The sequence below is a fragment of the Bubalus kerabau genome, chromosome 10 (assembly GCF_029407905.1).
Source record: "Bubalus kerabau isolate K-KA32 ecotype Philippines breed swamp buffalo chromosome 10, PCC_UOA_SB_1v2, whole genome shotgun sequence".
NCBI classification, from domain to species: domain Eukaryota; kingdom Metazoa; phylum Chordata; class Mammalia; order Artiodactyla; family Bovidae; genus Bubalus; species Bubalus kerabau.
Genome location: NC_073633.1, coordinates 86,465,165 through 86,477,796, shown reverse-complemented (window position 1 = coordinate 86,477,796; position 12,632 = coordinate 86,465,165). Strand labels below are relative to the sequence as shown.

Sequence of the window (12,632 nt, the reverse complement as noted above, 5' to 3'; positions counted from 1 at the left end):
AACCAGTCTGAGATATTCCTAGAAGAAACAATCAAACTAATTTCCTACAGATATAGGACTCTAACATTTAATAAAGGTGGATGTAGAACCTTAAGCAGTTTCACTACCGTTTTCCCTTCAACAGACTGTTACACCCTATTAATAAAATGCATGTGAAAGCCTCTTAAAGCATTTACATGCAGTTATTTTTAAGTTTTATGGAATGATCCTGGACCATCAAAATCATTTCACAACCATTAAGTTAGGCATGAAATATTAACTTCTACAATCTGCTTCCCAAACTGTCCATCTCTTGGCTATGGAAACCTAAGTAACCTGATGCCAAAATCAGATAGGGTCACACACAAGGGAAACTGTCATAAAAAACTAAGTCATCATTTGCTTTCAATACTTCACACTTCATCCATCTTTTGACTAGCCTGGAAATGTCAAAGGCACTAAATTAAAAAAAAAAAAAAGCTCACCATACCTCACTAAGGTGGCTTCTCAGGTGCCATTAGTGGTAAAGAATCCACATGACAATGTAGAAGACTTAAGAGATGTGTGGGCTGGATTCTTGGGTCAAGATTCCCGAAGGAGGGCGTGGCAACCCACTCCAGTATTCTTGACTGGAAAATCCCATGGAGAGAGGAGACTGGCAGGCTACAGTGCATGGAATCTCAAAGAGCTGGACATGACTAGGACACACACACCTGCCTCACTGCTACAGCATTCCCGACGACGGATTTTAAATGCATCAAAAGTGCATGGGGAAGGAGAAGTAGGTAGCCATAACTCCTTCAGACAAACACACAAAAGCAGTTTTATAACCTTTTATTATCAACAACAAACAGCTGTCTTAACGTCTTTGCCAGACAGCTGTTAAAGGGTGGGTGGGTGGACACCCTTAACCCTAACAAGGAAAATTCATATTAAGCCTTTATGTACAAGCAAATTAAGAGCTCTTTTAAGTGTCCAAAGCTATTAATTAGTTTAATTGAAGCATTAAACTAATTTCGCATTAACATTATCTGAATAACCAGGAACTAAAACGTTCAAAATTTTTCTAGTACAAAAAAATTAAATTTGCTTTAGTAATAAAAGAGCTCTGTCAATATACACAAACTATATACTTCAGACATTCACAAAAATGTGAGCAGAAGGCTTATCAAAAGACATTTAATACAATTGGTTTGCAACAACCCCTGGTGGTCCACATCTACAAAGATATCCAGCCCAACCCACCCCCCTCCAAATCCCACCCCACAGAAAAGCACATACTTACCAGAATTTTTAGCAAGTATGGTTTGGGAATTTTTTTTTTTTAAAAAAGGCCCCTAGGCCAAGTTATTTACAGTTTAATTGCCACTGTCAACTGATCTGGACCTTGATCGGGACCGGGACCGGGACCTCTGGCGATCCACAGATGCTGGAGACTTAGATCTACTTGAAGAACCACGTTTCTGGCTCTTCTCAGGCACAGGAGACCTACTAACAGAACGAGACTTGCTCCGGCTCCGACTCCGGCTCCTGGACCGGCTGTAAGACTTGCGACTCCGGGAACGAGATCGGCTACGAGACCTCGAGGAACTCCTAGTACGGGAACGAGACCTGCTTCGTGACCTACTAGAAAGAAAAGAAAAAAAAAAAAAAACAAAACTAAGTAGCAGACCCCACAAATCCCTTAAATAAAACTATCACTTAAAAACATTAGAGATACCTGTGCCTTTTGCTGCCTTCAATTAATTTGATTTTTCTCCCATTTATTTCTTTTCCAGAAAGTTTTTCAATAGCATTCTTTAAGTCACCATAAGAGGCAAACTCAACTACCCTATAAAGAAAAAATACACTATTTGTAAAGTTACACGTATTTCTTGCTGCTGCTGCTAAGTTGCTTCAGTCGTGTCCGACTCGGTGCAACCCCATAGACGGCAGCCCACCAGGCTCCCCCATCCCTGGGATTCTGTAGGCAAGTTCACAAACCGTTATCAGTCTAGTTTAATTACTTTTTAAAGTTCATTTTACTATTGCTATTATTGAACAGGAAACCTCAACCTCCAAACCGTGGACATCTTAAGCCGCATAATTCAATGGGAGTGAGGCGCTTTCCTGTGCACTACAGGAGGATCAATACCATCTCTGACCTCTACTTTAGCCACCTGGTGCGACGAGCTGACTCACTAGGAAAGACCCTGAAGCTGGCAAAGACTGGAGGCAAAAAGAGGAGATGATAGAGGATGAGATGGTTGGATGGCATCACGGACTCAATGGACATGAGTATGAGCAAAGAGCAGAAGCCAGAGAAGGGAAGGGAAGTCTGGCGTGCTGCAGTTCTTAAGAGTTGCAAAGTCGGACATGACTTAGCGACTGAACATGACCTCTACCCACAAGATGCAAACAGTAACCTCAATTCTGACAACCAAAATGTCTCCAGACACTGCCACATGTACCCTGAAAAGCAAATTCAACCCTGATTGAGAACCGCTGCATTTCAGGATGTCCAAATTTTGAGAACGCTAACATTCACGGCACAACTTTAGAACATTTTAAAAGGCTCTCATACGCCAATACATACTCACCCCTCATTTAATTTAGGTCGATGTGCATCCGCAAAGGTTACTTCCCCAGCTTGTCTCATGAAATCTTTGAGATCCTTAACACAAGATGATCGAGTTAAGCAGAGAAAAGGAAACATGACACACAAACAACCACAATGTATAAAAACAAGACTACTGAAAGAGAAGATGTTAGATAAAGTACAAACATGGTATTTATTTACCACACTTGTAGTCTATCAGAATTTTAAAATAATATATGTCAGGGCACGAAATAAGCAAATAGCATATTGCTTTTAAGCAAAATGCCAGAGGAAGTTTAGATTTTAACATTAAAGTAGTATTAGTCTATACTGAGCTCAATACAAAAAGAAAAAAAACAAAACAAAACAAACAAAAAAAAACAAAAAGAAACAATACATATTTTTAAAGACTAAAGTAGAAATTTTATATTTAAAAACAGAACATTTACAAGACACCAGTTATTTTGTGCCCCATATGTCATTAAAAAAGTTTACTTTACCTTTATTATTATTTCCCTAGGCTAGTCAAGCAGCAAACCATTTATCGGTCGGAGAAACCTTCATGACATATGCCCGACTGGCTCTTCGCCACCCACTTGAAGGACACTACCCAATCGATGGAAGCCTTTAATCGCACAGCCCTCCCTATTAGCAGACTATTGGCGGATGCAGACAGGTTCTACTCTTGTGTAGTTACCAAGGACCACTTTACTGCGATCAGGATTCCAACGACCACCTAATTTCGAATCTTTGAACTCTTTTCGACCAGGACCTCTTATTCGGAAGCGTTACAGAAGACAGCTCTCAACTTAGGGATCAGATCACGTTATCAGCGCTCTGGGATCGCTGCAACCTGGCACTTCAAGAAGTGCACCGATTACGTCTAGACCGGCAAACACAGATCTAGAGGTGGCCAATTGATCACTGTAGGAGCTGACTGGAAAAGTCAACCAGGCCCAACCAAGAGTGACCAAGACAACGATTAGGATAACCCACAGGCACTCCTCGTCATAAGGCCAACGACACAGATAGGCTGGCAAATAAAGGGTTTAATATTTGGTTAAAATTGATTTTTAAAAACAAGAAAATATATCCTCAAAACATTTACATTTGATCACGAACATTAAAATTTGAAATATCCCCCAATTACATTTAATTAAAATTTTAAAATTACAATTAAAAGTCCATTAAAGATAAAACTACTTTTAATAAAACATTAATAAAAACATTAACTACCCACTAATATTTAAAAAACCACATCAAAATATCTCAAAACTGTGTTTCAACAAACCTGCCAGCTGACTCTTGAAGATAAATTCTCAACTATAAGCCGATTTTCTGTTCTTACAGGTGGAGCATTTCTGAGGAAGAAAATGAGTACTCACAATGGAAGAAATGCAGCAACGTGCACCTATTGTGTTCAGTTGTGGGCAAGTTCAAGCAATCAGGTATGACAAGTCATTCAAATGATTTCCACCAACAGTTTCTGCATTATTTTATGACTCACCCTTATTAGAAACAGTAAACTAATACATGAATGACAAAACTGATTATACATACACAGCAAATCACTTTTGCTAACAACTTTAGAACACTAAGACTCCTGCAGTAATGCTTGCTCAAAGCAGCCATCCACCATTCATCACATACCGTCTATCATTTCGAGGTCTGCGACTACTAAAACGGTCTGAGTAGCGTCCTCTACCTCTTCCACCTCGAGATCGAGCCCTAGCATGTTCAATTGTAACCCTACAGGAAAGGAAGAAAAATCTTCATTATCCACTTTAAGCTACATAAGAGATCTATTTACAAAAACACCTAGCCCAATACCTAGCTTATCTTTAGAGTGCTAAGTCATAAAACTAAAAATAAAATTATCACCTTTCACTGCAGAGTTCTTTCCCATCAAGTTCATATACAGCATCATCCGCATCCCTGGGATCTTCAAATTCCTAAAACACAAATATATACATAATGCTTAACACTGCTTTAAAAGTCTATTCTACAACACATTAAAACCACTAAATACCTGTGAAAGAGTATGTTAATGACAACAGCATATAGATTAAGCCCAATCAAAAAGGGACTGGAAATGATTTCTCCAGCCAGGAGTGCAATTCTTTTCTCCTTTAAGAAAATTGACTACCTTAAGAATGCATGTGTCCCAAACATACTCTATTGGGACTCAAAAAACTCAAAAGCACTGCTTATAACAATCTTTACCCACTAATAGATATCTCAACCAGTTGTAAACACTTACCACAAAACCAAAGCCTCTTTTCAGATCAATATCTCTTATTCGTCCATACCCCTTGAAGAATCTTTCCACGTCTTTCTCCCTGGCCGCCGGATTTAGCCTCCCGATGAATACTCGACAGCCACTCATGTCCGGCTAGTACTTTCTGTCAGGAAATAAATTCAATTGAGATAGTACCAGTGAATGTCAGAGGAATGCCTGGTCAAGGGACCAAAAACATAAACAGCATAAAATAAAATGTTTACCCGGTGATGTTATAAACAAGATTGCCAAGAGTGCCTCTTATTAGGCCGGGTCCCTTGCAGACAAAATTAAAACTCGGCTCCCAACACGATCCTTCCCTGGGCCCAGACCGCAGCAACCGCAACGCCCACTGCCGCCTCTGGAACTGCGCAGCCGCACACTGTCCCCGGCTCTTCTGGCCCCCTCCCATCTGCCGCAGTTAGGAAAGGCCGAGAAGTGCGGGCGGAGCCGACCCCGCCCTCCGCAAGGCCAGCCCAATGGCGACGGGCTGCACGCGCGTCGCCGCCTCCCGGGAGCGTCACAGCGGGTGGAAGCCGGAACCTCGCGACGCCACCGCCGCGCCTGCGCAGACGGCGGCGGGTGGCCGCGGAGCAGCCACAAAATGGCGGCCTCGGAGCCGGCGGTGGGGGGAACCGCGCGTGCCAAGCCCCCCCCGTTCCCTCCCCGTCTCCCGACCCCACCGCTCCGGATCACTGTACCCACCCTGGGACAGCCCCGACCACACCCCGAGCAAAGGTCTCGGCCCACTACTCCCGGGGTTCACACAGTGAAATAAAAAGGCAGGGAGGGGCGCACGACCCCTCTGTAAAAACGACCCTGCCCAGGACCGCCCTTCCACCTTCAGGTCCCCTCACACAATACCCAAAGGGAGACGTGCCCCAGCGCCCACCTCGAATAAACTGCGCTCATTGGACGCCGTCCTCCGCACAGAGAGCAGCCCTGACCACTCGCGATCTGAGCGGCCATGAAGAAGCCTCGATCCGAGAAGCCTTTCCCTCAAAGTGAGCCACTCACCTACCGGACAGGATCTTTGGCAGCTGAGACCCAGAGAGGTCCGTAGTCTGCGATAGAGCCGGCCGCCTCCCCGCAGACCAGGACTCAACTCGTCTACGTCTCTCCACAACTGACGCACTTAGCTGCTCTGGCGTCCCACAAAATGGAGGGCGCGTCCCTGCGTCACTTCCGGGTCCGCCCTTGACAACACCCCTTGGGTCGGGGGACCGAGGTGTCCGCGGGGCGGGGCCTCTTTACGGTGCTGGCCCCAGTAACCCTGATTCGAGGTGGGCGGGGCTGAGGGGCGGGGTATGGTATGGGCGTGGCCGTCAGGTGCTCGGGGCTGGGAGGCCAAGGTCCAGAATGTTCGCACCTCCTAGGCCATGACGTTTGGTTCATCATTACCCCGCCCATAAAACTACCTTAAGGCAAATGGTCACCTTTTATATCTGAAGTTTTCTTTTAATACCCGAAAGAGTACTGGGTGAAAGGAACTGGGGCTTTGCAAACAATGTCTGACCATCTCTGACCCCTTGCTCCTTAGCTTCCTGCATAATATTTTTTATAAAAGAAATCAGTCTTTCAGTTGCAATTATTCTCTGCATTCTGTGTTGAATATGGAAGCAACATCTTGTGAATTCACTCACTAAACATTATTTTTTGTTTGTTTGTTTTTGTTTTTGTTTTTTTTAATTTTATTTTATTTTTAAACTTTACATATAAACATTATTTTTGCTGCAATGAGAGTAATCTGGAAAATATTTTCTGGGGTGAAAAACAAGAATAACCGTGCTCTCCGCCATTTAAAAAGTTGCTGCTCTCAGGCCGAAGTGGTGTGATTTTCTTCAGGATTAATTTTTTAATACAGTATCTTGACTTATTTAACGTTAAAAAGTTTCTGACTTCTACAAAGGTAAGGCAATGGCAACCCACTCCAGTACTCTTGCCTGGAAAATCCCATGGATGGAGGAGCCTGGTGGGCTGCAGTCCATGGGTCGCTACAAGTTGGACACAACTGAGCGACTTCACTTTCACTTTTCACTTTCCTGCATTGGAGAAGGAAATGGCAACCCACTCCAGTGTTCTTGCCTGGAGAATCCCAGGGACGGGGGAGCCTGGTGGGCTGCCCTCTATGGGGTGGCACAGAGTCGGACACGACTGAAGCGATATAGCAGCAGTAGCAGCAGTGCCTAGTGACTTAATCTATTGTATTTTAAACCATTTGTCTTCTGCAGTGATTGTTTTTTCTGTGAAAACTGTTGAATAAGTCTCCCTACTAGATTTTCTGACCAGCTTCTCCAATAAAGAAAGTCATATTTCATGAGTAGAATTACTCTCCCTTCTATGTGATCCAGCGGTAGTCTGTGTACACCCCAATAATTCCTTCAACACTGGCATAAAGAAGATACATGTTATTCATGTTTTGTTTTCCAGAAATGCTTAGCATAGAAAAGACTCAATATTTGTAGAACTGGGTTTACATTAGCATTTTTTTCTCAAGTGTTCCTGTTCCTGTATTAATGTTTTAACAAAATGACTTGGCATCCTTTTCCTAAGATAGCCGAGTAGCAAATCTATAGTAAAGGAAAAAAGATGCAGAGAAATAAGATTAAAGTTTATCAAGTCATCTCTTTGGGAGACTTTCAGCATAACTGGAATGTTTCCTTCATTACATCCCTGAGTTTATCTAACCGGCAATTTAAAAAAAACCCACCTCAACCTGTGTCACTCGCTAAAGCTGCCCCATCTCACCTTTCCTAAGCCAATATATTTAGCTACAGACCAACTAGTTTCTTGCTGTTTGGTTTTTTTGGCCACACCTCGAAGCATACTGGATCTCGGTTGTGAAATGTCATTTCTGCAACCAAGGATCAAACCCATGTCCCCTGTAGTGAAAGCCTGGAGTCTTAATCACTGGACCGACAGCAGAGTTCCAAGAGCAGGTAGTTTTTACACTCTGAGGTGCCACTTTCTCAAGCTCTCATTCACCTACAGCCAGACCTCCACCGCACCTCTCCACTGAACTGCTTTCAATGTTCATCATCAATCCAACTACAAAATCCAGCAGCCTCTTTACAATTTTCAGCCTCCTTAATGAAAGCTGCTGTTCATTTTCCCTTACTGTGCACCACGCATAGTGCTTGCGGCTTTGGATTGATCAGCCAATTCAGCCTTTGTACAACTCTCTGATGTCAGTTCATATCCTTTTCTTTTTTTTTAATATGTTGAAACCAAAGCTCAAAGTTACACAGCTGGAAATGGTAGGACCTTGATTCAGCCCCAGGCACCTTTTCTAAGTCTGTGGATCTAAAGGATTTTCTTTCTAAAGTTAAATGACGTACTCAAAGGGAAATTCAAAAACCTATAGCATTTTTTTTAAATCAGGAGAGTAAATTCACATCATGGACTAGTAACTTCAGCTATATTTTTGTCTCTGCGTTACAAAGGTGTGAGCTAGAAGGTGTAAATGGATTCAGCATCAACTCTTACTATCAAGGACCAAAGCATCTAGTCTGCGTTACAGGTGACATCCACAGGGGAAGCAGTTGAGCCCATCAGTGAAATGTGCAGAGCTGGAATCAGATGTATGTTGGAATTTCAGGCCCAACACTTAGTTGGGAAACTCCAGAGAATAAAATAGGGCCTGGCATACCACAGGTCCTCCAACCATATTTGCAGAGGAGAGAATGCATGACTTTGAGCATGGTGCTGGGCCTTTCTAAGCCTCAGTTTTCACGTGTGAGAAATAGGTCAAAGATGGAGAGGCTGTATACAGTCAACAAAAACAAGTCCAGGAGCTGATTGTGGCTCAGATCATGAACTCATTACCAAATTCAGACTGAAATTGAAGAAAGTAGGGAAAACCACTAGACCATTCAGGTATGACCTAAATCAAATCCCTTATGATTATACAGTGGAAGTGAGAAATAGATTTAAGGGCCTAGATCTGATAGATAGAGTGCCTGATGAACTATGGAATGAGGTTCTTGACACTGTACAGGAGACAGGGATCAAGACCATCCCCATGGAAAAGAAATGCAAAAAAGCAAAATGGCTGTCTGGGGAGGCCTTACCAATAGCTGTGAAAAGAAGAGAAGTGAAAAGCAAAGGAGAAAAGGAAAGATATAAGCATCTGAATGCAGTGTTCCAAACAATAGCAAGAGATAAGAAAGCCTTCCTCAGCGATCAGTGCAAAGAAATAGAGGAAAACAGTAGAATGGGAAAGACTAGAGATCTCTTCAAGAAAATTAGAGATCCCAAGGGAACATGTCATGCAAAGATGGGCTTGATAAAGGACAGAAATGGTATGGACCTAACAGAAGCAGAAGATATTAAGAAGAGGTGGCAAGAATACACAGAAGAACTGTACAAAAAAGATCTTCACGACCCAGATAATCATGATGGTGTGATCATTTATCTAGAGCCAGACATCCTGGAATGTGAAGTCAAGTGGGCCTTAGAAAGCATCACTATGAACAAAGCTAGTGGAGGTGATGGAGTTCCAGTGGAGCTATTTCAAATCCTGAAAGATGATGCTGTGAAAGTGCTGCACTCAATATGCCAGCAAATTTGGAAAACTCAGCAGTGGACACAGGACTGGAAAAGGTCAGTTTTCATTCCAATCCCAAAGAAAGCTCAAACTACTGCACAATTGCACTCATCTCACATGCTAGTAAAGTAATGCTCAAAATTCTCCAAGCCAGGCTTCAGCAGTACATGAACCGTGAACTTCCTGATGTTCAAGCTGGTTTTAGAAAAGGCAGAGGAACCAGAGATCAAGCCAACATCCGCTGGATCATGGAAAAAGCAAGAGAGTTCCAGAAAAACATCTATTTCTGCTTTATTGACTAGGCCAACTCCTTTGACTGTGTGGATCACAATAAACTGTGGAAAATTCTGAAAGAGATGGGAATACCAGACCACCTGACCTGCCTCTTGAGAAGTCTGTATGCAGGTCAGGAAGCAACAGTTAGAACTGGCCATGGAACAACTGACTGGTTCCAAATAGGAAAAGAAGTACGTCAAGGCTGTATATTGTCACCCTGCTTATTTAAATTATATGCAGAGTACATCATGAGAAACGCTGGGCTGGAAGAAGCACAAGCTGGAATCAAGATTGCCAGGAGAAATATCAATAACCTCAGATATGCAGATGACACCACCCTTATGGCAGAAAGTGAAGAGGAACTCAAAAGCCTCTTGATGAAAGTGAAAGAGGAGAGTGAAAAAGTTGGCTTAAAGCTCAACATTCAGAAAACGAAGATCATGGCATCTGGTCCCATCACTTCATGGGAAATAGAAGGGGAAACAGTGTCAGACTTTATTTTTTGGGGCTCCAAAATCAATGCAGATGGTGATTGCAGCCATGAAATTAAAAGGCGCTTACTCCTTGGAAGGAAAGTTATGACCAACCTAGATAGCATATTCAAAAGCAGAGACATTACTTTGCCAACAAAGATCCGTCTAATCAAGGCTATGGTTTTTCCAATAGTCATGTATGGATGTGAGAGTTTGTGAAGAAAGCTGAGCGCCAAAGAATTGATGCTTTTGAACTGTGGTGTTGGAGAAGACTCTGAGAGTCCCTTGGACTGCAAGGAGATTCAAGCAGTCCATTCTGAAGGAGATCAGCCCTGGGATTTCTTTGGAAGGTGTTGGGAGCCGGCATATTGCATATTGAGTGAGGATGTAATAGCTCAACTGGAATTCTATCACTGTCGGGAGCCAGCGTGAGGCACTCGTGAGGCACTCCGCCCATGACAAAGGTCATGAGGAAGGAGGCTCGGCATACGCAAAGGCGGGATCGAGCCTCAGGAGTCCCCCTGGAAATTTTCGAGCATCTAGCCCCAAAACCAGAGTCTGCCTACTTTCTGCTTTGTGCTTTCACCTACACCTCTGACTTTACGGGGGGCTGTCCCCCACTACCTCTCTCTGAAAAGAGAGTTAGCTTACAGCTCCAGTTAATAATTCCTGGGTGTGACAGTGTTTCAACCTACAAACTCCTTTGGAAATCCTCTAGCCTGCCTGAATAGGTTTTTCCGGCCACATGTGATTGTTCAGAGCCTCCCAACTGTGAGAGGCAGGAGATGTTCTAAACTGCCTAAACACAGATTCCTTTGAGTAGTTAAAAGATTGATTAGAAATTGTATTGGTGAAGGGTTTTTCACTTGTTGGGCCAATGTTTGCTGCTAAGTCTCCATACTCCTTACCTACTGTGTCTTTGGCAGTGTATTGATTGATATAATGGGTGTATAGAAATGTAAAATGCAGCTTTGTTCAATGCTTTTTGGAAGGCTGGCGCCTGACTTTGGAATAATCACCTTTAGAGAAAGATAAGTTTCTTAAAATGTTAACAGGCCTCCGGGCCAGAAGATGATGTCTATCACCTGAACTTTTGCATATGATAAGTTTACAGGAAAAAAGCCTGGCTTGCTGCATGACTCTACCCCTTCCCCCATTATCCTCTATGCATAACTTAAGGTATAAAAACTACTTTGGAAAATAAAGTGCGGGCCTTGTTCACTGAAACTTGGTCTCCCCATGTCATTCTTCCCTTTAACTTCCGGCTGAGCGTCCATCTGGAGCGTGGATGTCCTCTGCGACCATTTATTTGCCTGGGCTTCTAAGACCCACTCGAGAAGGTGTCTAAGGTGGGGCACCTTCCGCTATTCGAGAGGGCGCCTGCGGCCTCCGTGGTCAGAGCTAACCTGGTGTCACGGGTTATATTGATTTTCCGCGTAAACCAAGCCACTCAGCTTCTTTTCTCCACTGAATTTTCCTACTGAGCTATCCTTATTTCAGCCGCTTTTCTCCACTGAATTTTCCTACTGAGCTATCCTTATTTCAGCCGCTTTTCTCCACTGAATTTCCTCACTGAGCTATCCTTATTCTATTACTCTTTGTATCCTTAATTAAAGTGTAATTAAGCAGTTATTCCCTGACCCTCGCCTAGCCGTCTCTCCTTCGAATACCCTGGATCAGCCGGGGCTGGACCCCGGCAGGAAGGAATGATGCTAAAGCTGAAACTCCAGTCCTTTGGCCACCTCATGCGAAGAGTTGACTCATTGGAAAAGACTCTGATGCTGGGAGGGATTGGGGGCAGGAGGAGAAGGGGACGACAGAGGATGAGATGGCTGGATGGCATCACTGACTCAATGGACATGAGTCTGAGTGAACTCCGGGAGTTGGTGATGGACAGGGAGGCCTGGGGTGCTGCTATTCATGGGGTCACAAAGAGTTGGACATGACAGCGGCTGAACTGAGCTGAATAGTAGTTAATTCATAAGATGATCATGAGGATTAAGTGAGATAATTCATGTAAGGCATTTGATCCAGTGCCCGGTGCACTCCTCACATTTCAGCTCTAATGAGTGATCCAGGCGGCCCTCTCAGGTCAGAAGGGACAATGATCACAGGGGAGTTTAAACTGCTGAAACAAGGGGACCCAGCAAGACAGAAGTTTAGGTTCTTATTCATGACCCCAAATCCTTTGCAGGTTAAATATAAAAGACAAACCTCCCAAAGTCAAACAGTTCATAGCATTTAGAAAAGAGAGAAAGAACTGGACAAGGGCCATTTCTTCCCAAGAGCTGCCTCCCAGCGTTGGTTGTCCTCTACACCTACTCCACCCAACAAGCTGTCAGGAACTGGGGACTGGCCAAGTAGCGGGCTCTTTACGTCTCTGATATCCAGAGGGAAGCGTCCTCATAATGGTAGTGCTGTGATCCTATAGACATGGTACCTTTATAATAGAGGGCTGGACACCACAGCTTTCTTTCCGCCATGTGAGGACATAGCAAGAAA

The 12,632-nt window shown here is 43.6% G+C and overlaps 1 protein-coding gene across 5 annotated transcripts; it reads right to left on the bottom strand.

Moving 5' to 3' along the window:
* Positions 1–798: 798 nt before the first annotated feature.
* On the bottom strand, positions 799–6,031 carry SRSF5 (serine and arginine rich splicing factor 5). Of its 5 annotated transcripts, XM_055538459.1 has the most exons (9): positions 5,728–6,028; positions 5,060–5,112; positions 4,818–4,959; positions 4,439–4,509; positions 4,208–4,306; positions 3,849–3,918; positions 2,559–2,632; positions 1,700–1,810; positions 799–1,605 (listed from the first exon to the last, which is right to left on the bottom strand). In XM_055538459.1, exons 3-9 carry the CDS (start codon positions 4,941–4,943, stop codon positions 1,338–1,340), a joined length of 819 nt encoding a protein of 272 aa, XP_055394434.1. In that variant the 5' UTR covers positions 4,944–4,959; positions 5,060–5,112; positions 5,728–6,028; the 3' UTR covers positions 799–1,337. The 5 variants fall into 5 exon arrangements, with proteins under 5 accessions (XP_055394434.1, XP_055394436.1, XP_055394435.1 ...); XM_055538461.1 differs by lacking the exon at positions 5,060–5,112 and having other exon boundaries at positions 799–1,602; positions 5,728–6,031; XM_055538460.1 differs by lacking the exon at positions 5,060–5,112 and having other exon boundaries at positions 5,857–6,027.
* Between the last annotated feature and the right edge of the window lie 6,601 nt (positions 6,032–12,632).